Source organism: Plectropomus leopardus, chromosome 20, assembly GCF_008729295.1.
Source record: "Plectropomus leopardus isolate mb chromosome 20, YSFRI_Pleo_2.0, whole genome shotgun sequence".
In the NCBI taxonomy this organism is placed as follows: Eukaryota; Metazoa; Chordata; class Actinopteri; order Perciformes; family Serranidae; genus Plectropomus; species Plectropomus leopardus.
The window spans coordinates 4,966,986-4,988,409 of NC_056482.1; the positions used below are offsets into that span (position 1 = coordinate 4,966,986).

The 21,424-nt window shown below is 37.7% G+C and overlaps 1 protein-coding gene across 1 annotated transcript in view; it reads right to left on the minus strand.

Moving 5' to 3' along the window:
• The window catches only part of LOC121960063 (netrin receptor UNC5D-like), an 89,742-nt gene that overhangs the window by 33,827 nt on the left and 34,491 nt on the right, over nucleotides 1–21,424 (minus strand). Inside the window, 4 exon segments of the mRNA XM_042509661.1 lie at nucleotides 151–315; nucleotides 4,518–4,686; nucleotides 5,082–5,087; nucleotides 5,742–5,909. Coding sequence (XP_042365595.1) covers nucleotides 151–315; nucleotides 4,518–4,686; nucleotides 5,082–5,087; nucleotides 5,742–5,909 — 508 coding nt within the window.

Genomic DNA, 21,424 nt, shown 5'->3' on the forward strand with positions numbered 1-21,424 from the left:
CTATCATGATCTAGCCCCCACACTGCCAAAAATTACAAATAGTAAATCTATAATGACATAGTCACTGAACACAATGGGACTGACAGTGATGACACTAAGCTATCGTTTCCTCATTGTTACACGGTGGAGAGAGATGGCGGTGTTACCCACTCTGTGTGCACAGGCCGCCGGTGCAGTTGTCAGTAGCAAGCGCCACCCCATCGCACAGCCGGCCTCCGTGTTTGGGCTCTGGAGCGGTGCACTCTCTGCTGCGCTGCCTCTCACAGTCCGTGCTGCACACTGACCACTCGGTCCACTCTCCCCAGCCTCCATCCACTGAGGGAAGCAGATACAGATGTTTAAAGGGATAATTTGGATATTTTGAAGTGGGGTTTTATGAGGTACTCATACATAGTCAGTGTATTACATGCAGTAGATGTCAGTCAGCAGGTTCCCAGTTTGAAGAAGCAGACTGGGGGAAAGACATGGAAGCTAAGTGATGGGTCAGCAAATAAATATATTTTAGCCACCTAACTAGAATTGCTGCCTTGCAGTTGTATGCCTCAGCAAATCAGCAAAGTTACACTAGACAGGTTTCCATTACAGATTTGCGCAAAACATAAGCAATATTTTTGAAATGTCGATAACTTGAGAGAAGACTGCGTTTCCATTGAGTGATGTTATGCAACTTCTCCTCTGGCGATAACACTCCAAGAAGCATGGTGATGGATGTTCAAAACATCAACAGCTTTATTTCTATTGCAGCCACCACACTAGCCGTCATTATTTCCAATCCAAGGTGACGTAGGCGTGTTATGAGAGCAATAATTGTAAGGTGGGCCCCTTATATGTGGGAGGGACCGCGGATGAGGGATTTCTGGGAGGTAAGGGTCCACGATTTCACAGAGGAATTGTGCATTAAAAACTCCCAGATGATCAGCTCAGCTTTAGAAGAGTTATGCGATGCAATAACAGCTCTTGTAGCTCCTGCTGCATTATGAGGGAGCCAGTTCCTACTGACAAGAGCAAAGCCATACACCACTGAAGAAGAAACTACCTCCAAAGGCATTAAGTATTTGGGTTGTCCCTCTGTCTTTCTGTCCTTCTGTTTTTGCAATATTGCATCCATGAAAACAGGAGGGATGGAGGGACAGAAGGAAAACCTGAATACATAATGCCTCTGGTCATGGCATAAAAAGTACCACTTAAAAAAAATTCAATATCAGTTTAAGTGAACACTACATAAATAGTATTTTCACTGCTGCACCTCGCTGTCAGACAGTGATTTTCAATGAGAAAATGAAGCCTGTTACATGCTCTCTTCAAAACAGACATCGCTGAACACATGAGCTGCTGATCTACCGCTGCCTCGAGCAGCTATTTTGTTTGTGTTATTTTGGGATTTTGGAATTTAAAAAGGTTAATTCCGATTGACTAAAGTGATGCAAACAAATGACTTTTGTCAATGGAGTGTGGTGGCTTTGACGAGAACATGGATAGAGAACTGAAGCCTTTAATGGCTCCCCTGTTGGACTGGGCTGTCTGTGCCAAGGTAAAGCAGTGAAAATACTCTCAATATAGTGTACACTTAAACAGATATTTACTTTATTTTAAAGTTGGACTTTAAGGTGGCTAAAATACATTTTACTGCTTGCCCCCATCCATAGCAGTATATTGCTTAGCTTCTGTGTTGAACTCTAGCCCACTTCTCCAAACTGGGGACATGCTGACCATCATCTACTATATGTAATAGACTGAGCTATGGATAAGAGCTTATGCAACCCTACTTCAAAAAATCTGAGCCGTCCCTTTAAGAAAACAAGGAAGCAGATTTACATAGACACCACATGCAGAATGCAAGGCTAGAAATACATTGTCATCCCTTCAATGTGCAAACAAAACACTCAAAGCAAAGCACAAAAGAATAAAGAAAATACAGAAAATAGATTTTTTTTTTAAAATGACATAACAAAGATTCTCTTGCTGTTTATAAAAGATTCAAACCTAGCTGATTACTTCTCTGGGAGTTTTTGAAAAAACACTTTCAAGGTAACGGCTGCACCACTAACTTCACAGAAACATTTTCCTCCTCAGGGTGCCAAAATGTTGTGCCGCCTTACTGACTCGGAGCACAAAGACACTCTGCTTCTGCCGTACTCCATCAAGTCTCCTTTCCACCTCCAAATGCTCTAAAGGTTCCCTTCTTCCCGCTAATCTAAACGCAAATGCACCCTGTTTATGTTAAAACTCTGATGCGGGAGAAAGAATCCTTCAGAAGGAGGCAGTTGGCAAAGAGGAGATAATGTTTGGAGGAGTGCACTGCCTTCTGCTGATAACTTTTTTTTCTTAAACCTGATGAACATTTCCCTTTATGCTGGTGCTGTGGTTGAAATAATAAAATTTAGGCTTGTCTAGAAAAAAAAAAACACTTGGGCAGCGCAGATTACACAGACGTTTTGATAAGTGGAACTGCTGCTCTGCCCTTTTTCTCACATGCTGAGCTCCTGTTTGCTTCTCTCTCTCTCAAGTTCTCTTTATCGTTTTCTTTTTCTCAACCGTTTTTCTCTTCATTTGCTGTTTTTTAAAAAGTACACTGCATTAGCTATCAGATACAAACCAATTTCACTATCAGCACTGGAAAAATGAAATGCCTTCACTGCTAACTGCAGAGCTTACCTCAAGCTTTTAGACTGAGACTGACAGCTTCCTCTGTTAATTATGGGTAATAAAATCACCTGACAGAAGCTTTTAACTCTCTTGAGAGTAATCGATCAGAGAGACCATTTTGTTGCCTTTACTTTCTGTCACATTTATGGTCTTTTTAATTGATACTTCAACATTTTGGGGAAATTACTGGCTTTGTAGCAAAAGAAAATCAAAGTTCCAGCACACACAAAACAAAAAGGGTTTTGTTTTTAATATAAGCTGTCAATAAAATAAGTGTCAACCTGGGAATGCTGGTGTGAGCTGGAACTTTGGTATGTTTTTCGTTTACTGTTGTTTATCCTGCAGCGGCTGGCATGCAGGAGAGAGGCATCTTCAGTTCTAACCGCCTCATATGATTATCAGTCTCTTGTGCAGATAGTGGGCAGTGCAGAACTGTAGTAAAGAGCCAGCAAGTGGGGACATGAATATTCATAGTGTGCTGTAATGTTAACGTTCTGATTGTGGAATACTGCACCTTCAATATTGCCAATAGGGGCATTTTGCCTTGGTGGAGGTCTGCGCTCTGCGAGTGTCCTTCTACTTAATAAGTAATATCTTGTTTGTTACATCCATACAAAGACCAAAGTGTAACACAACAATTTGTGGATTTATGACGGTTGTGCAGCACACTGTTTCCTGGTAAGGCAAAGTAACAGTGATGACAAGACTCCAGAAAGTCACTGCGTCCAGCTGAAAAATAGTTCCAGCACATAACTCCCAGTAAATATACAAATATACTGGGATTAATTGTCATTATACAATACAGGGTTGCACTATGGGATGCAGCTGTAGCCCCATCCAGAAGAGAAATATATATATATATATATATATATATATATATATATATATATATATATATATATGTATGCATGTAACATGCAGCAAAGGGCCAAAATCATTACATTTACATGGGACACAATCGCCAATCTGTTTGGGGAAAGTCTTTGTGTTTGTTTGACCCATCCATCAGCCTAACTTTTCAGTTCTTATACCACTTCTTTACTCCTGTCAGTAAACTGACCACATAATTGTAGCCTTCACGATTGTGTGCAATGAAAAATCTGACAAGTTGATCTTACCTAAATTAATCTTCGAAACCAATTACCTGAAAAAAATGAAAGTAAATACAACTACAAGTCTTTATGTCTACTTCATCTGTAATTGTTTACTTGAAATTGAGCTGTATTTACTTAATTTTGTGAAGTTGCTGCAACCATGACAAGTGAAATTACCTGTGTCAGCAACTTCAATAAATCAAGTTAATCTGACTTAACTTGATTGAGATGAAGAGGTTTTGATGAAGATAGGAGATCAGCGAGTTTTTCTTAACATGTTTAAGAAGATACAAATATGACTGACTAGTATGTAACCAGCAGAATGATGACTATGAAGACTGATTTAATTAAACTTGTATTTTTTAAGTTGCAACAACTTCCTAAAAGTGAGTAGATATGACTACATTTTAAGTAACTTTAACAATTACATATAAAGTGAAGATAAATAAGATTAACAGTTATAATTACTTACATTTTTCAAGGCAATTTCCTAGATTTAAAGTAAATTAACTTGTCAAACTTTCAAATTACAGTGTGGTTTATGTACAAATGTGGTGCGTTGCATATGTGCACTAACAGTGCTTGACAAAAACCTGCATATTTACTGTAAAAGGAAGATATACAGTTATGTATTAAATTAACATGCATTTATGCAAACACATGCACATACAAAAAAGATGCAAGTTATAGTGCAGAGACTTAACACCAAAATACTTCAGCATCCTTCAAGCTAACACACAAACACTAACAGCTTGAAGAGTGTGTGCTTGTGCTTACCTGGACACAGTGTGTTGCAGGTGCTCTTCTGTACTGACATGCCCTCACAGAAGGCTCCCCCATTGAGAGGAGCTGGATTTGTGCAAGTGCGAGAACGTTTCTGCACACCACGACCACAGCGCACATTACAGGGAGACCAGTCTGTCCACGATGACCAGCCTCCGTTTCACTGCGTGAGCCATAGCATGAAAATAAAAGGGATGAACAGACACCACACGAATGAAAGCTGGCCTACATTCTGTCGCTGACGGTATATTCTCTGTTGTAAATAAAAACAAAAACAGGGGTTCACTCAAAAGTGACAAAGGAACAGAGGTGTCTTTATAAAGAGGATCAATGGTGTCTTCCCTCTCTACTTCCTCCTGTGATTTGTTGCCTAAAATAATGCTGCATGATTGACTAATCAGCTCATTTGCTGTCATAGGATGGGAAGAAAAACTAGTATTCAACCATTGTACATCTGTCAGAGGCTATTGGGAGTAGTTAGCCTGTCTAGACTTCATTAGCATTAAGAAAGTTAATGATTGATGGGCCTCAACAATGAGCTGTCAGAAAGAATTAGACGAAAATCTGCAGTGGCTAAGCGTCCTCCACTAAAAACATAAAAATAACAGGAGAAAAGGTCAGTAAAATGAGCTCCGAAACATTCCAATTAACAAGGTATTCCTCTGGTGTGAAAAAAAAGGTGGTGTGAGTTTGACATTATAATTTCACTTTTTCTCCTTTGTCTCTGCAGAGCTCTCTACAGGACTGTAAAATGCTGAAAACAGTGTCTGTTGGCCTGCAGGTATACAAAGCGTTTGGCTGCAAGGTGTTCAGCAGTGTCAGATTAAAGCCGGGGAGTTGTGACAGCCCACGTCATTGCCTCTCCATCATTAATAATTGAGTTCTTGTAAATATTGTGCTTGTGTCTCCTTGTTTTTACACATGAGGGATCACTTGCCCATTACCTGCTCAATAGACTCTTGTGTGGAGAAAAAAAACCGACCACACGCTGCGGTTGAGCGGTGCTTTTTTATATTAATGACTTTGGGGAATCTGCTTGAGGTGCCAATTTGACAGCCTGCTTCTGTAGTGGAAATTGATATTTTGATGCAGACTGGAAAGCTGTTTGACATTGTTTTGATCATCTGTACTGCAAACCTAAAGAATTATACTGTCACATCTTTTTAGCTGAGATCTAACCTCATACAAATAAGAAAAGTTTAATATTTTACCATAGACTATGACGGTGGCTGTGGCACTGCGTCTCTTGGCCACAATGTTGTTGGCAACGCAGGTGTAGTTTCCGGAATCAGAGAGGCGGGCTTCGGAGATGATCAGATTATGGTCGCCTCTTGTATCAACGGCGCCATCAGAGTTGAGAGGTTCTTCATTTTTTAGCCATTCCACCTGAAAAAACAGCAGAGTACATGCACGAGTGACTAAAAGGCTTTCACGTAGACAACTTCCAATACTTTGATGCTTCATTTTTAATTTTATAATTTTTGCTGTGTTCATGCATATGGCATATATTTTGGCAAGATAGTGTATTTTTGTTTAATCTTGGAATTTACAGCTCAGTCTAAAATATACTGTGTAAACAAAGTTGTTCCATTTATAGTGTTAAGTGCAAAAAATGTGCCAGCTGAAACTCATTTAAACTGCAATTTTTGATCCCACAGGCATCAAAGCATAAAAACATGCTTGCATTATTTCTGGGTGTCTTTCTATATATATATAATATATATATATATATATATATATATATATATATATATATAATATATATATATATAGTATATATATATTAATATATATATATATAGCCTGATATAAATATTTTATATATATGCGAGTGTGTGTAATATTAAAGCAGGCCCTAATAATTTAATAATTATAATGAGATAACCCCCCTCAGCTTTTTAAAAGTTACTAACTGAAGGACTGCAAACTTTGAATAACTGGCTGAAGTGACACTTGATGCAAAAATAGTTACAGTATTAGTTACTGCATTGTAGAATTGCTACCTTTACTTAAAAGATAAATAAAAGAAAAAAAAGATATGAGTACTTCTACATCTGCATGTTAACTTTAGTTTGCTGGAATATTAAATGTGTTTTCTTTCACACACTCACACACACACACGCGCACGCGCACACACACACTTCAAGCATTGCAGTGCATACACAGTTCTCCTCTCCATGTCTGCATGCCTGTCCACTGCTTTTTGTCTTACCTGTCTGTCTGTCTGTCTCTCCGGTGCGACTTTAAGAAAGTGCCTTTGTGCACCGAGTTTTCACCTTTTGTAAAATGAATGAGTTGTTTATCATTTTAGTTTTTGAAGCCACATGCAATATATTGTGCAACATGACTTCTGAAACTTCTTCTAAAAGAGAACATTGGGTTGGATCAGTATTACTGTGCGGTTGATTTGATGCGTTTGGCTTACAATCTAACCATTTCTTTGTTATCCTTTGTAAAAGCACCAAACAACCTTAAAAAATCTCAGGTTTTGAGGTGTTGAGTTTGGTGAAACTTCATTAACTTTGTGAAACCCTGTTTATGATGAATTCTTAATAATTGGTAACCTTGTAAATACAGCAAATGTAATATAAATTTTTTTATAAAAAAAAAAAAAAAAATGTGTCATTTTGGTGGTATTGAATATTTACACATTTTCTAACATATTTTTTGGGTTTTTTGCCTTTATTTGATAGGACAGCACAAGTGTGAAATGGGGAGAGAGAAAGAGGGAATGACATGCAGCAAAGGGCCGAGGCCGGAGTCATTTGACGCTACGCTTTTCATAGCATCAAATGACTATTTAAAACCAAACTTAGCAGTAAAAATAACATCTGAACATACTTCAGCATGATAATAACTAATTGAAAAGACAGGAAGCATCTTTAGTAAAAATGTATTTGATGTGTACTTTCAGGTTCAGTTTGTCCCGTGTCCACTAACATGGAGGGGGCGGGCTTTATGAGCTATAATGCAGCCAGTCACTAGGGGAGGGTTGAGGTGTTTTGGCTTCACTTTTGGGGAGCTGTCATATAGCTGTCCATCTTGATATACAGTCTATAGCAGACACCTTTATGCAAGTCATTGTTTTCCCCTCCGGTGTGGACAGGACTTAATTGCACTCAGTCTTTATACATAATCAGAATATTTTTATATTTTTATATCTCATATAATATTTTTAATATAACCACATTTCAACCATTAATCCATTATTGTAGACTATTTACAGAGAATGGGAGCGGGCTTTATATAGTACACTGAGATATGTATGCCCTTGTATTGATTTTTACAGTTATTTTGATTAGCCATTAACCCTTTGAAACCTAGAACAACATAATTTTTCTCTTCTGCATTCAGAACGCCTTTTACAAGTATTAAAACTTTTGAAACCGAAAAAAAAAAATGCTTGTTTTCTTTCATGAGAAAAAGGTAATGAGCAACTTGGCAAGAATTGTCCCACAAATTGGAGAGAATAAATAGAATTAGAAAATTATCTATTACAAAAGCTGGGAAAAATGCCCAACTACATCTATAATTATCCCAATTATTTTAATTAAAAGATTAAAATTATTTTACTGAATTATTTTATCATTTTTAAGAAGTTTTCTTTCCAGGCAATGTTATTTTATAATTCTTTAAAAAGTTATTTTTTAAATTTATTTTTAATATATAATATATATAAGTTTTTTATATATCATATATATATATATATATATATGTATATATATATATATTTATTTTTTTTTTTTAACTTTTTTTGTCCTTTTTTGTTGCCAATTTTCAGGTAATACCTTCTCAGTTTTTCCTTACCAATATTTGGATAAATTCTTATTAAATTTCTAATTGCTTTGTCCCCATGTTTTTGAAACAAATGAAACAAATTTTAAATACATGATCGAAGGAAATTGTGTGACAGTATTACTTAACGCTATACTCTCATTTTAAGGGTGTTTCCCGAGACAGTTCCACAGAATGTGTATATTTTTACTATGACATTGAAGATTATTCTGATTGCAATATTAGGGCTTTGTGGTAAACATGAATGACACCCAGTCAGAGGGAGTAAAGCAGTAGGTAGGTCTCATCTTCTAATCCAATGTAGCGTCTGTGTGGTGAGTGAAAGTAATAAGGAGTTACAAAATAAAGGACGCTATGTTGATGCTCCTCTCTTTGCATGACTGGCCCTGTAAATTGCTGGTAATGTGCCACTGGCTTGAGCTTTTCATTGAGGGAGACGAGCTAGGGCAGGAGGGAGGGGGGTTTGATTTATGGCAGTGTATTTGAGGATTAAAAACTCCTCCCCACTGGGAGCTCCATGTGTTTGTGCATGGGGTTGCACTCAAGTGTGCGTGTGTGTGTGTGTATGTGTATAGAGACTGTCCATTTGCCAAGGGAATATAACAACAGCCAACAAACTCAGAGATTGCTTTGCTCTTTCGAAGCACCCCGGATGAAAAAATTGAGCCGGGAAATCAATAAATCAGGAGTCATGTTGTCGCAAACGTTTTTTTCTCCTTTTGATGGCCCTAGAAGTCTTTCATCATGTGCCTTTAATTTAACTCTTTTCATCATTTGGCTCCACAGCTTTCAAGACAAACCGAGCAGCCACAGTGGTGGGCTGCTTCGGTCATTCTATCAATCCAGGTCTTTATATAATTCTTTTTTTTTTTTGCCTTTCACTATTTCACACCTTCAATGTCTAATCAAGCTGTGTGTTGCCGTCCGTGCCGTATTACATTCTCCACAGCTGCCACCATTAATCTACTCAATTATGAAAGCAGTCTGTTTCAACCTGCCATGGTGGAAAAAAGGGCAAAATTTCTATTTCAATCACTCAAAATTTACCCATATCTCGTGGTTTCATCATAGCAATTATTATTTTGCTTTTATGCATTTTAAAGGATTATTCAAGCAATCACATTATAATTTTGTGTTTTGCTTCAAGCACTGACACACTGCCTTATCTATTTATCTATCTAGAGAGGTCTGATAGTCCTACAAATAGAGTAAAGTCTGGTTCATCCTCTAATTGAAAAAAGTTTGCCTTCTTTAATTCACTGCCGCCCTGTCCGCTATCTGGGAAGTGGGGAGTTAACCTTGACAAGTGGGAGGTCTGTGCTTTATCACCTTCTCTGCAAATACTGCAGCCTTTTTTGTGAAGGGATGACAGAGGTGAGCTCTGTTGTTTTTTTTTTTGTTTTTTTTTTTACCAGGGTCACATTATACGCAGTCTGTGTATTGTCTGCAGTATTCCAAAAGATTCGCCCTAAAAGGCATCTCTGATGTCACAGAGAGACGATGTAAAGGCTCTTTTAAAAACAGGTTTGACCCTAAAAGCACGACTCTTGAGAGCGGGCCGGTAAAATAAAAAAGTTTACTCGAGGTCGAAAACAGGCCAAAGTCAAAAGCAAGTAGTCAGAGAAAATGGCTGGAACACTAAAGCGGAGGCACAGTAGAAGATCTGGTGGAGAAGGAATGGAAGTGGGACAGTATATATGCTAAAGGCGTGATGGGGAAGTGGGAACAGGTGTGTAGGGGGAGGATTTGTGATGGGAAAAGGTGGCAGGAGGGAGTGGCAGGATCTGAAATGATGGGAGAGTTCGTACACAGCAGGGGCCAAATGCGAGACTAGGAATCAGCTGACATTGTGACAGATGAAGTCTTTGGAAGCCATTACATAATAATGAACCAACAGCTGGCTTTCTGAACAGAATGACAGGATATCTGCTGTTATACAAGCCACAACAAAATCATGCATACTACAGCTCCAGTCTTAAATTGCTTTACTTATATATCCTTACTCTGAATGCAATGCAGACTATGATATTCACAGCGTATAGCTCCTTTTACTCGACCTCTTTAAGGTGGGCATTTCAGACAATTATGCCGCCTCACCATTCTGTATAAAAGGTACAATCGCAAAACGTGGGGATGGAGTTGCCTACCCTTTAAGCCTGCATCAGAGGTAGTTACAGCTAGCAGCTAGTGGGGCTAACAGCGCTATAAAAGCAGCATAAGCACAGTGCAAATCACTGGCAGAGGCTAGCCAGTCAGACACACATACTGGGCTCACATGCAGTGACATGCAGACTGGACTGTCTACTACAACAACAAACAGAGAAGCTCAGGTTACAACACACACAGAGGTAGACGACTTCATTCTCTAGTAAGGGTGCCATTACTCCACTATACTTTTAAACAGCAAAAACCAATTTGCTGCTTTATTAATTTTCTGATTGTTGTGTAGAGCTCCTTGCCTCTTGTGAAATTCAAAGTGTGTGAGTTGTCTGGACACTGTTTTCAACATGGAGGTAGCTGAGCTGGTGGCTAGCAGCTAATGGTGCGGCTTAACATCAGCAGCAGTGCTGACAGAGCTAATGGGGCAACACGTCTGTGATGACGCTGCCCAAAATCGCCATATGAGCACAGCGCAGAGCAGTGCCGATGAGCTATCCAGTGGGATACACACATGCTTGTCAGGCAGACCTGGCTTACCAGAACAGAAAACAGAGAAGCTCGGGTTACAACACACACAGAGGCAGCATTCGTTCTCTGCTCAAGATGACATTACTCCACTATATCTTTACATAGCAAAGAGTGGCTTGCTGCTATATTAATGCTCTGAATATAGTATAGGGCTCCTTTAAATTACAGCAACTTCATGTGTTGTTATGATGTGAGAAAAGGTCACATTAATTAAAGGAGGATGAAGCTACTGGTCACCAACTACTTGATAAGGGGAACTTTTATAATTATACAAGTTTAGTGTCATAAGGTCAGTTGTGCTTCTACACGCTCTGTATATCAATTCAAGCACAAATTGCTATCTCTACTCAGGCATATTATGTTGAAATAACTTGAAAATTACTTGAAAATAAACTTCCATTCATAACAAGAAAAAAACAAGTAAAACTCAAAAACTATTTTCCTGCATGAAGTGGGCAGCTATAAACAAGTATGATGGAGAAATATAAAGCGCGGAAATTCACTGAATTGAAAATTAACCCCCAAGCCTTTGTTCTCTCCCATCACATATTCAGGAGGGACACATATTTATAAAGCAGTGCGAAAATTGAACTTGACAGGTACCAAGATTTAACCATTATGTTGTGTGAATTAAATATATTTCAACATTTAGTGGATAATAATGCCACCTCAGGAAACACCGAGTCAAGCTAAATGCATTGCCTGAAGCAAGATATTCAGAGACGCTCCACACTGAAGTACATTATAAACATTTCTTACAATGACAAATCTAATTTCTATAGCCACTTAGTGAGTAGAAATAATGAGCTGGAAAAATGTGCAACTATTGTCTATTTTGTATCATTAATCAGTTATTAGAGTAATGCAGAGAAGACATAAAGACAGTGTGATGTGCATTCATTTTTGGGTTAATCATGGACCTGTATGCGTGCAGGATGAAGGTGGTGAACCAAATAACAACCTTACAATGTAATACAATACACCTATATGATATTATAACTGTAGGGTTGTCCAGCTCAGCAGATAATGTTGTATACAACATAAATTACAGTACATTAACACTATCAAAGCTTCATTCTGCAGGTACATTATAAACACTAGGTTGTTACTAGAGTGGCCTCTGTGACAAGCCTGCCTCCTCTCTTGCTGTTTGTATCTCACTCTAAACCTTGGCACAAGCCCTGTTCCCATATTGACAATCCCTGTCAGCAGCATTTGATGCAGTATGCCAATATGGTACTTGGCGATAAGCTCATGGCAAACAATCATTTTTTTTTTATGTTGTTCACTCTCTCACATCAAAATACTTGAGTAGGAAATAGTTTTCTTTATGAGAGAAGAGAGAAGAAACTGTAATAATTGTGGATCAGTCACATCAATGGTACCCAATCTGCTTAATAGGCACAGATTTCTACCAGAAAGTACCTCTCACATACAAAGAAAACTGTTATCATTACTTTATCATTTGCTAAAAGAGCGTGTGCCACTCGCCAACCATTTTGGCAACTAATTGCAAAGTGACTGGATCACATTGTAGTGCTCTCTGACACTCAATGGTACCAATCCATCTGTTAGTACATTTACTCAAATACTGTATTTAAGTGCATTGTATTTATTTGTACTTTGCTTAAATACTTCCATTTTGTGCTACTGTATACTTGTACTCAACTACATTTCAGAGGGAAATATTGTACTTTTTACTCCTGCACATTTATAAGTTTTAGATTCTTTGCAGGTTCAAAGTATTAGGAAAAAATATAATCTACTGATAAATTATGATGTATACTCATGGATAAAGTACAGAAGCCCTGAGAAGCAAGGTTAAACATTTTTATCTCCTACATAGGAGATATTATCTCCTATGTACAGGATAGTATCTCATATGTACAGGATACTATCTAATACATATGAGATATTATCAACTACATATGAGATTTTATCTCCTACATATTGGTTCTTATCTCCTACCTATGGGGTGCTATCTCCTACATAGGAGATACACTTTTGGCTTAATTAGGCTGTTTGAGAGTGAGAAAGCCATGCAGAATAAAGCGCTTAGTGCAAGATACAAAGGGCATTGAAAGTACAGCTATAAATGCGGCATAAACACAAGGTTTTACCTTCTCAGTTAACTAACTTGTTCACTGTGAAGCATAATGGGAGTGTGCAGTGGCACCAGGAGGATTCTATTTAACATGCATAAGAAACACCTGTCTGCAATGTCTAGGTTCCCACGCAAATATATGGATACTTTTCTTTAAAACAGGCTATACTGCATATTGAGTACTTGTCCTTGTACCTTGAGCATATTTTGATATTTATACCTTTTCTTGGAGTATAACAACTACCAAACTACCAAACTGTAAAGAACTTACTTTGAACTTACTTTATTAGTGTTTGGTAGCTGGGGTTAGCTAGCAATTTTGTCTTCCTGTTTTGGTTATGCAATGGTTGATGCACGTGGTTTGTGCTGGAAATTGAGCCTTCACATTCCTGGGAGATTGACCCCTTGGCAGACAGAACTGGATGGTGAAAATGAGGCTAATAGGGAACCAATCTAAACCCCAAAGGTCTCATTATTTCATAGCCATTAAATTGCGCAATCAGCATTAACTTCACAAAGAAATATCTAAACCAAAATCTCTATTGCCGCTTTAAGAATACCTCATTCAACAATGTTTTTATACAAATCACTGCCAACACTACTTATTTAGAGTTAACATATTTACAACAGTGAGTGAAAAATAATGCTTATCAGCTTATTTGTGCCCAGATCATCAAAGGCAGAATAATGTCTAACCAATAAGCAGTGTACCATGCAGTATCATTATGGGCAGCTGCATTTCACACCAATTTCTGGAAGCAATTCTGACACAATAATGTAAATGTAATATACATCACACGAGGCCATTTACTTTTACTGTAATATATAACATGTTATTTAAGTTCAATCTAAGTACCAACATGTCTAAATATTAAGTTTACACTAAAGGAGAAAGATTTCTCAAGTCAGTCTAACAAGAAATAATAAAATAAGCCCATTTTATAGATCTACTCAAAATCAATTACTATACTGTGATATTTACAGACTGAAGGAGGGCGGCTGTGGTGTGGACCTCTGGGATTATTGTATCACCAGAGTCTGTTCAGTTGCACAAACATGCACTAGTTTAGTGCATTTAATATCTGCCAGAACCTTGCAACCACATTTAAAAACACAACAACTTTCTAATCAATCCTTTTTAGTTGGTATCGATAACAAGTGAGCTGTGCCTGAGTGTTGATGTATTGATTACTGCAGTATGGATCTGCCCTTCACTAAGGATCACTCGCCCACCCTCTGCAACACTGTCGAAGTGTTTAAGATGCTACGTGTTTGTGATGTTTTCTGTCCCTGTTCCCAATACTGACTGTGTTTTTGCTTTGATATTACATTTAAGATACTGAAGATGTTTATGGAAAAAATATTGATGATATTTAATTAATAGATAAGAAAACAGGGTGAGCACTTGTGGCAAGCGTACACAAACGTTACCAGCCACCCTAATCACAATCAAAGGGTGGAAGAAGTACTCAGATCAAGTACCAAATTTACAGTGTAGAAATATTATTATTACAAGTGCAAAATATTACTTAAACAGAAGTTCAAAAGTATTAAGTTAATTATTAAGTTCAAAAGCATAAAAAACATGCAAAGTACCAAAAAATTAAACTACTCATGCAGAATTTCAGAATAACGTATTTATTGTATTAGTGTGTAGTGATTATTGATGCACTAACGTGAAAACATCACTATTGTTGTAGGAAATGTACGGACTAATTTGATGTACCCCATGTTCCCAAACATTCTTAAAGATCATATCAACTTTCCAGCCCCAATGCACTTAAATTCAAGGACCCAACATGGCATAGTCTGAAATTCAGATCAAGGTTACTTACTGTTACAATACTGACAATTTCATGATGAAAACTAGCATGCCTGTCAGAACATTTCTCAATTGTGCTGTGTTACAGTGGCCCCGTTCACATTCAGAATTAACATGCGTCTTGGGTGATTGGATCACAAGTGGACAGCTGGAGGCACAGGTGTGAATGCATTAAATACGTTCTTGATGAATGTTGAGATTTGGTCTTTTTGAGTTGGTCTGGGTGGGATATGGCCAAATTGTTTAAGCAGTCTCATGTGTCCTGAGCCACAGTGAAGGAAAACCTGCTGCACTGATGCGCAGTGGCTATCACAGCAGAGTTGAAAGTGTTACCTCTCCCCTCATTCCTCCTTTTTTTCTCACATCCAGTTATTTCTCAAATTGCATAATATGGCTTTGTCCACAATGTCTGAAAATTTCAAAAAGCACATAGAGATATATTACAGGTGTGTTGAACATCTTTGCCTGGAATAGGATAAGGAATAGACCCTGTCTGTATTGCATTCCCACCAGTGAAAAACAATAGAGCATTTGGTCTTTGCAAACTGAATGTTAATTTGCATCTAGAGTGGAGAATTGGGACCCAACCTCAAGTGGTCACTCGAGACGCATGTGGAGACGCATTCTAATGCCAGGATAAGAGCTGTCCACTTGTGACTGGATCACCCAAGAAGCATGTTATTACCTGGTATAAACAGGGCCAGTGATGGCAGACTTTGTGGTCTTTTGCCTTCTCTGTAACTCAGCACAGCAAAACAATATATTGTGTAAGTTGAGCGATAAAGACAGAAAATTTCCATTCTTTCCCAAAATAAATAAATTCAAGCACTTTGACTGACCCCTGACTATTTATTACAGGTATAAGAATACACATATTTGTATTGAAGTGTTCGATATGAGGCTTTCAGCTCAGTATTCATTGCATTTTAAAATGTATATTGTGCTAAGAAAGAACTGATTTTGCTTAACTCAGACTCAGACTGAAACTTTTCCAGCCAAACCATAATTCCTGCTTTGTACAAAAAAATAAAAAATAAAATAAAAAAATTTGTTGTTAATTTTTATACATTAAAAAAAGAGGAATTTTCTCTGACATTTCAGAAACAATTGTTTCTTTTATTTGTATTTGTTTATAACTACAATACTACATTTAATATGTTATAAGGAGCTTTTATGTGCTGCTAATAAGACACCTCAGCATATGGGACACTCAGGTATAGCTCCATCAATCTTCAAAGTAAAAGAGATCATACTTTATCATGCTACTTTTAATAAATAAATGAATTAAAATAACAGGAAATAAAAAAATAAAAATCATCCCTGGTATTTCCCTGTTTTTGCTGTATCGTAAACCTACTGATCAGTGACACCACTTGACTGTATCAAACCGAACTGTGAAATTTGTGAACTGTTACACCCATAATAATTATGACTATTTTTTTTTTCACCTCAAATTCATAAACTTTCAAAGAGTTCAAGACTTAAACCCTGCACTGAATATATTGACAGATGGTTTAATCTATAACTATACATTAAAATTTATTAGTTGATTTATATTAATAATCTGAATCTGCAATGTACAAGTCAAGGTGGTAAAAAAATGTAGAAGGGTACAAGATGTCCCTTTGAAAGGTAGTGGAGTAGAAATATAGGGTAGCATAAAATATAAATAATAAAGTAGAATACAAGTACCTAAAATTGACATTAAGTATTGTAATTGAGGCATTTTATTTAGTTGAATTCAACCATTTGATCATGAAACTATAAAGACATTTGTAAAAGTGAAGTCAAAGTATCTAGAGGTGGAAATGAGCCTCAGTTGTTGTCTTCTTCAGTGTAACTGACCACATAATTGTCCCTGTATTCTCTCTGTGATCGTAGCAGTAGAATATATGTGAACTCTCTTTGGTGGTGAGTGTTCAATTGCCGGGGCCCTTATCTCTGGGAATTCTTACGCTAAAGTAAATTAAAATAATCATCTTGTACTGCTTGGTTTCTCTGTCTCATGTTTTTTCTTTGATTCATCTCTCTCACTCTGCCCCTCCTTTACTGTTTTCCAGTGTTCACAGTAGGAGGCGTTGAAACCCAGAGTGCGATTTGCATTCTGTGTCGGTCCTAGAGTCTCCCCTTCGGGGTAAAGAGATAGAGAGATGCACATGCTGATGAGAAGGCAGGGACAGGACAGACTCAAATGAGCCTGATAAGCCAGTGCCTGGGGAGGACAGGAAACGGATTTGCTTAATTGGCAAATTTGTTCCACTTAGATAGCAGCAACCGGTGTTGAACTACACCACACCTAACCCAGCTGAGCGGACCTTACGGCGGTCTGCTAGAGGCGAGGGCGACGCGGTGTCAAGGTCACCGTGTTGACCATTAAACAGCAGCTAATTTAAAGCGAAGCTAATGGAAACTGATCTGCACTGTTTAGAATGTTTAGAATGAGTGGATGAAGTATTCAGGTCCTTGTCCTAAAAGTACTAATACCGTCCTATGAAAATACTCTGTTAGACTTAAAAGTCCAGCATTGATGGTACTTAAGTAAAAGTAGATAAGTATGTAAAAGCTTTACAAGTAAAAGTACAGTGCAGAAAAATCTAACAAAACAAACCAAATCAAAAAAAAGAATTCCAAAAAAACTAAAAATTTGTTAAAACAAATAGGACCCACCTCCCCAGAAAGCAAAATTATATTAAAGGATAAGAAGAAGATAAGAATATCCCAGAAAAGTCAAATTTATAAAAAAACATGTAAAATAAAAAAAATAAAAAAACAAATTAGAGTCATCAAAAGTCATCAAAAACACCCCTTAGAACTAAAAAAATAGCTTAATTAAAAATAGAAAGATGTGGATGTTTACAAAAAGAAGTTGCCAGTTAATTTTCTTTGAATCGACACATTGATTAATCAACTAATTGTTGCAGCTGTACTTGTAGAAACTTGTAGTTTAATTAATAACAAGATATCATATTTTATAAACTCTTATAAAATCTCTCTTAATTTGTAAAGTAATTAAATCTGTCAGATAAATGTCAGATAAAATAGTGAAGTCAAAAGTAAAATACTGGAGTAGAAGTATAAAGTGGCATTAAAAGAAAATACTTGAGTACAGTATAAGTACCTCAATTCAAACTTAAGTACAGTACTTGAGTAAATTTACTTAGTTACATTCCAGCACTTAGTAACGGGCAATTTCCAGCCAGAGGAGAGAGAGCAAATGACATAAAGTCATGACATATTGAAAGCAGCTTCAAATGGTCAGCAGGGAGTCCGTGCACTCTACGGAGTATCATTTTTCTGATAGCTTCAAGCTGTTTGAAGAGGTCGAGATGAGAGAGCAAAAAAAGGCCCGCAGCAATATGTGCACATAGGTATCATCTCAAACTTGACACCCAAAACAAGTCAGCTCAAGTCATTCCAATTCCTCCTGCATCTGGACTAAATACTCAGTTATTCTGAAAGCAAATGTAATGACCTACATTTACAATCATTTCAACTGGAAGCCAAAGCGACGCAAAGACGATTACAAAGCATTGCAGAAGATTTTGTTCCATCTGATTCAATTACGGTTGAGTTTCATTAACAAGCGCCCGTCCTCCTCTCACTTCCTGCACCCCTCTCCCTCAGTCATGTATGGCCTTTTCTCAATGCAACAATGACTTTCATGAAATCACATTAAACAAATGAGCCCTCTGAATCTGACAGCAGCATATTCCAGAGACGGGGGTGGCTAAAACCCTTGTTGTGTCCTTGGTTTATCTCCGCACCGTCTCTGGAAATGTTATGTTCATCACTGAATAATTACATTTTAAGTACTTCAAATGACTTTGGATGAGAGGCTTGATGATTAATTACACTTGGTATAGAATACTTGGGCGGTTAATGCGAGGCTAATGATTGTAAAACAGTTTTTTTTAGAAAGTTATTGGAGGCCTTTTTTTTCCCTCACTCTCTACCAGTAAACTTTTACCCTCATAACGGCAGCCACAGTTTTCACTTCACTCGTTCAGAGCTGGCAACACTCAACAGCAATTTTGCTTGGATGTCGTTTTAAGTAAGCTGTATAATAGATGTTTGTCGGTTTTCTCCAACAGTCAGACTAAATAGAATAATAATTTTCCTCGTTGTGACAAATATCTCCTAAATCACATAAATCTGAGGCCTGAAAATAGGCCATGTTGTTCCAGAGCCATGCTTCAGTTGCTATTTACAACACCTACATGTGTTTTTTTAATGTGCTTTTATGAGGTTTGGAAGTTTTACCCACAAAAACAGGTTGGGCTTTCAGCTACTGCGCTTTATCAGTCATTTGCAGGTATTTTTTAAAATAATATTCCATAGTAACAACTAGGCTTGAGATGTGTAGCATCACTTTGTGAGGCTATAAGATCTGAATAGTAAAGTGTAGTAAATGAAAAAGTGTAATTTTCACTGACAGTTATGTTTCCTGACGGTGCCCTAGTTGTTTTCTTAGAGCTACATTAATTATGCCGTCATCATTATGGCCATGATCTTTATGCTTTGGGGATTTTGATTTAGTTATACAAGCTCTTATGCATATTTAACATTTTACAATTGAGAATGAAACTGTTTTTTGACAGATTTTTTGAAACTGTGTCTAGGCTTCAGGCCTCTGGGTGGGTGTTTTCCAAGACAGCAGTTGCAATGTTGATACCAGACGGGCTTTTTCCCCTTTTTGTCAGTGTTAGCAAGTATCTGGGACAGCCCTTCCCTGTACATCATTCAACATTTGGAGGGATCTGTTGTTCTTTGGAGGAGGCCATGCACTCCACTCAGAAAGTGGAACCTCGTCAGCTAAGCTTGGCTTGGCGTCCATGCTGAAAGAAGCCTGGCATACTAACTTTAACACTGATTTCCACTCAGTGTGTCTTCATTGTTAATGTTATTTTAAATGCCTGGCAGCCCCCACATATCCCACACTGGTCTTTCATATGTCCAGTTGTTGTTATGAAAAATGACCTCTGTGTCACAGTAGGTCATGTTGTGACCTCGAAGGACCAGCCTCTTTTTTAAAATTTTGACAAAATAAGTACACAAGTCAAAAAATAACACTGAGCTTTATCGAGTGTATATTGACTTCTAAGCGAAAGGGGATTTTAATTTCAGTGCAGCTTTAAGAAAAATGATTACGTGATTATCATGCCCTAAACAGAACCAATGATGTAATAACTTTAACATCACAGTGTATATAATCTGTATTCGAAAGTGCTCCCTGTCTATAAAAAGTGGAGCCAAGTGAAAAGATTTGGCCATCTTGACTCTTGTCACCAATAAACTGAGGCGGACTTAAGCTGTTTTACGATGGTACGTTCTCTGTGGTCGGACTTAGAGCGCACACAGATTATTGCCTCTATCACTGCTGGGACAGATAATATGGCATTCTCTGATTTTCATTAACATCCTACACAGCAGCCCAGTAAACTCCCGGGTGGCTTAGTTACAGCGAGATGCGGATAAAGTTCTTTCCTCTCTCTCGCTGTTAGTGTTGCCTCTGAGAACATGAAGAGAGCGGCGACATAAGGGGATTTCAAGCTGTAAAGTCGGCTGTACAGCGTTTATGTCTTAAAACAGCATGCAAAGTTGGAACTCATTTCATTTGCATCAGGTCAACTCAGCAATTATCTCAACTGTTAAAGTATTAATTTCCATCAGGATCCGTTGAAAATTGCCTGAATATGAAACATTCAAATAAATGTCATGACCAAAATAAATATGGCTTGGAATACACACAGGGTTCAACAGAACACACTGCACCATGACCTCAATTCCTTCAACTCAAACTGTAGCTACAGCTTCACTCTGAGCCAAATTTCACAGAGCTGGTTACAAAAAAAAGGCTTTAACCTCTCAGCAATGCCTTAAGTCATGAAAAGAGAAGTACAGTCACATTCCCAACTCTTGATGTGAGGAGTTTGTTTCCCGATGCAAGTCATACTGGAGGGAGCTGGATTTGTCCCTGCATTATTTACTATAACCATTCTCTTTGTTAGCCAGAGCCACATTAATGAATGCATGAGGCGTTGCCTATTTGATGACCACAATGCATGGGGGAGACTCGTGGTACACCGATGCTCCATTTGTGAGAGCTGAATCATTCATCACACCGCACACACATACACACACAAAATGCATAAACCCACTCTTACATGCACTATGTGCGCTGTGGAAGGACTCCGTGGTCATCTTTAAGGAGTCTTAAAGCTCAAATACACTTTTGTCTTGTGATCAATGTTTTATTTATACAAAAATACAAAACCAATAATGCAGCCAGCTGGAGAAAATGTGTGGGCTTTATCCTTCAGGTGTACATTTACACACCTTGAGCTGGAATAGAAAGAAGACCTATTGTGCTTATTTTCAGGTTCATACTTATATTTCGGGTTTTTCTACTCTCTTCTACACGTATTTACATACTTTAATATTTTAAAAAAAACAAAAAACGTTTTTTCCCCATACTGTGTGAAACTGTGCTGG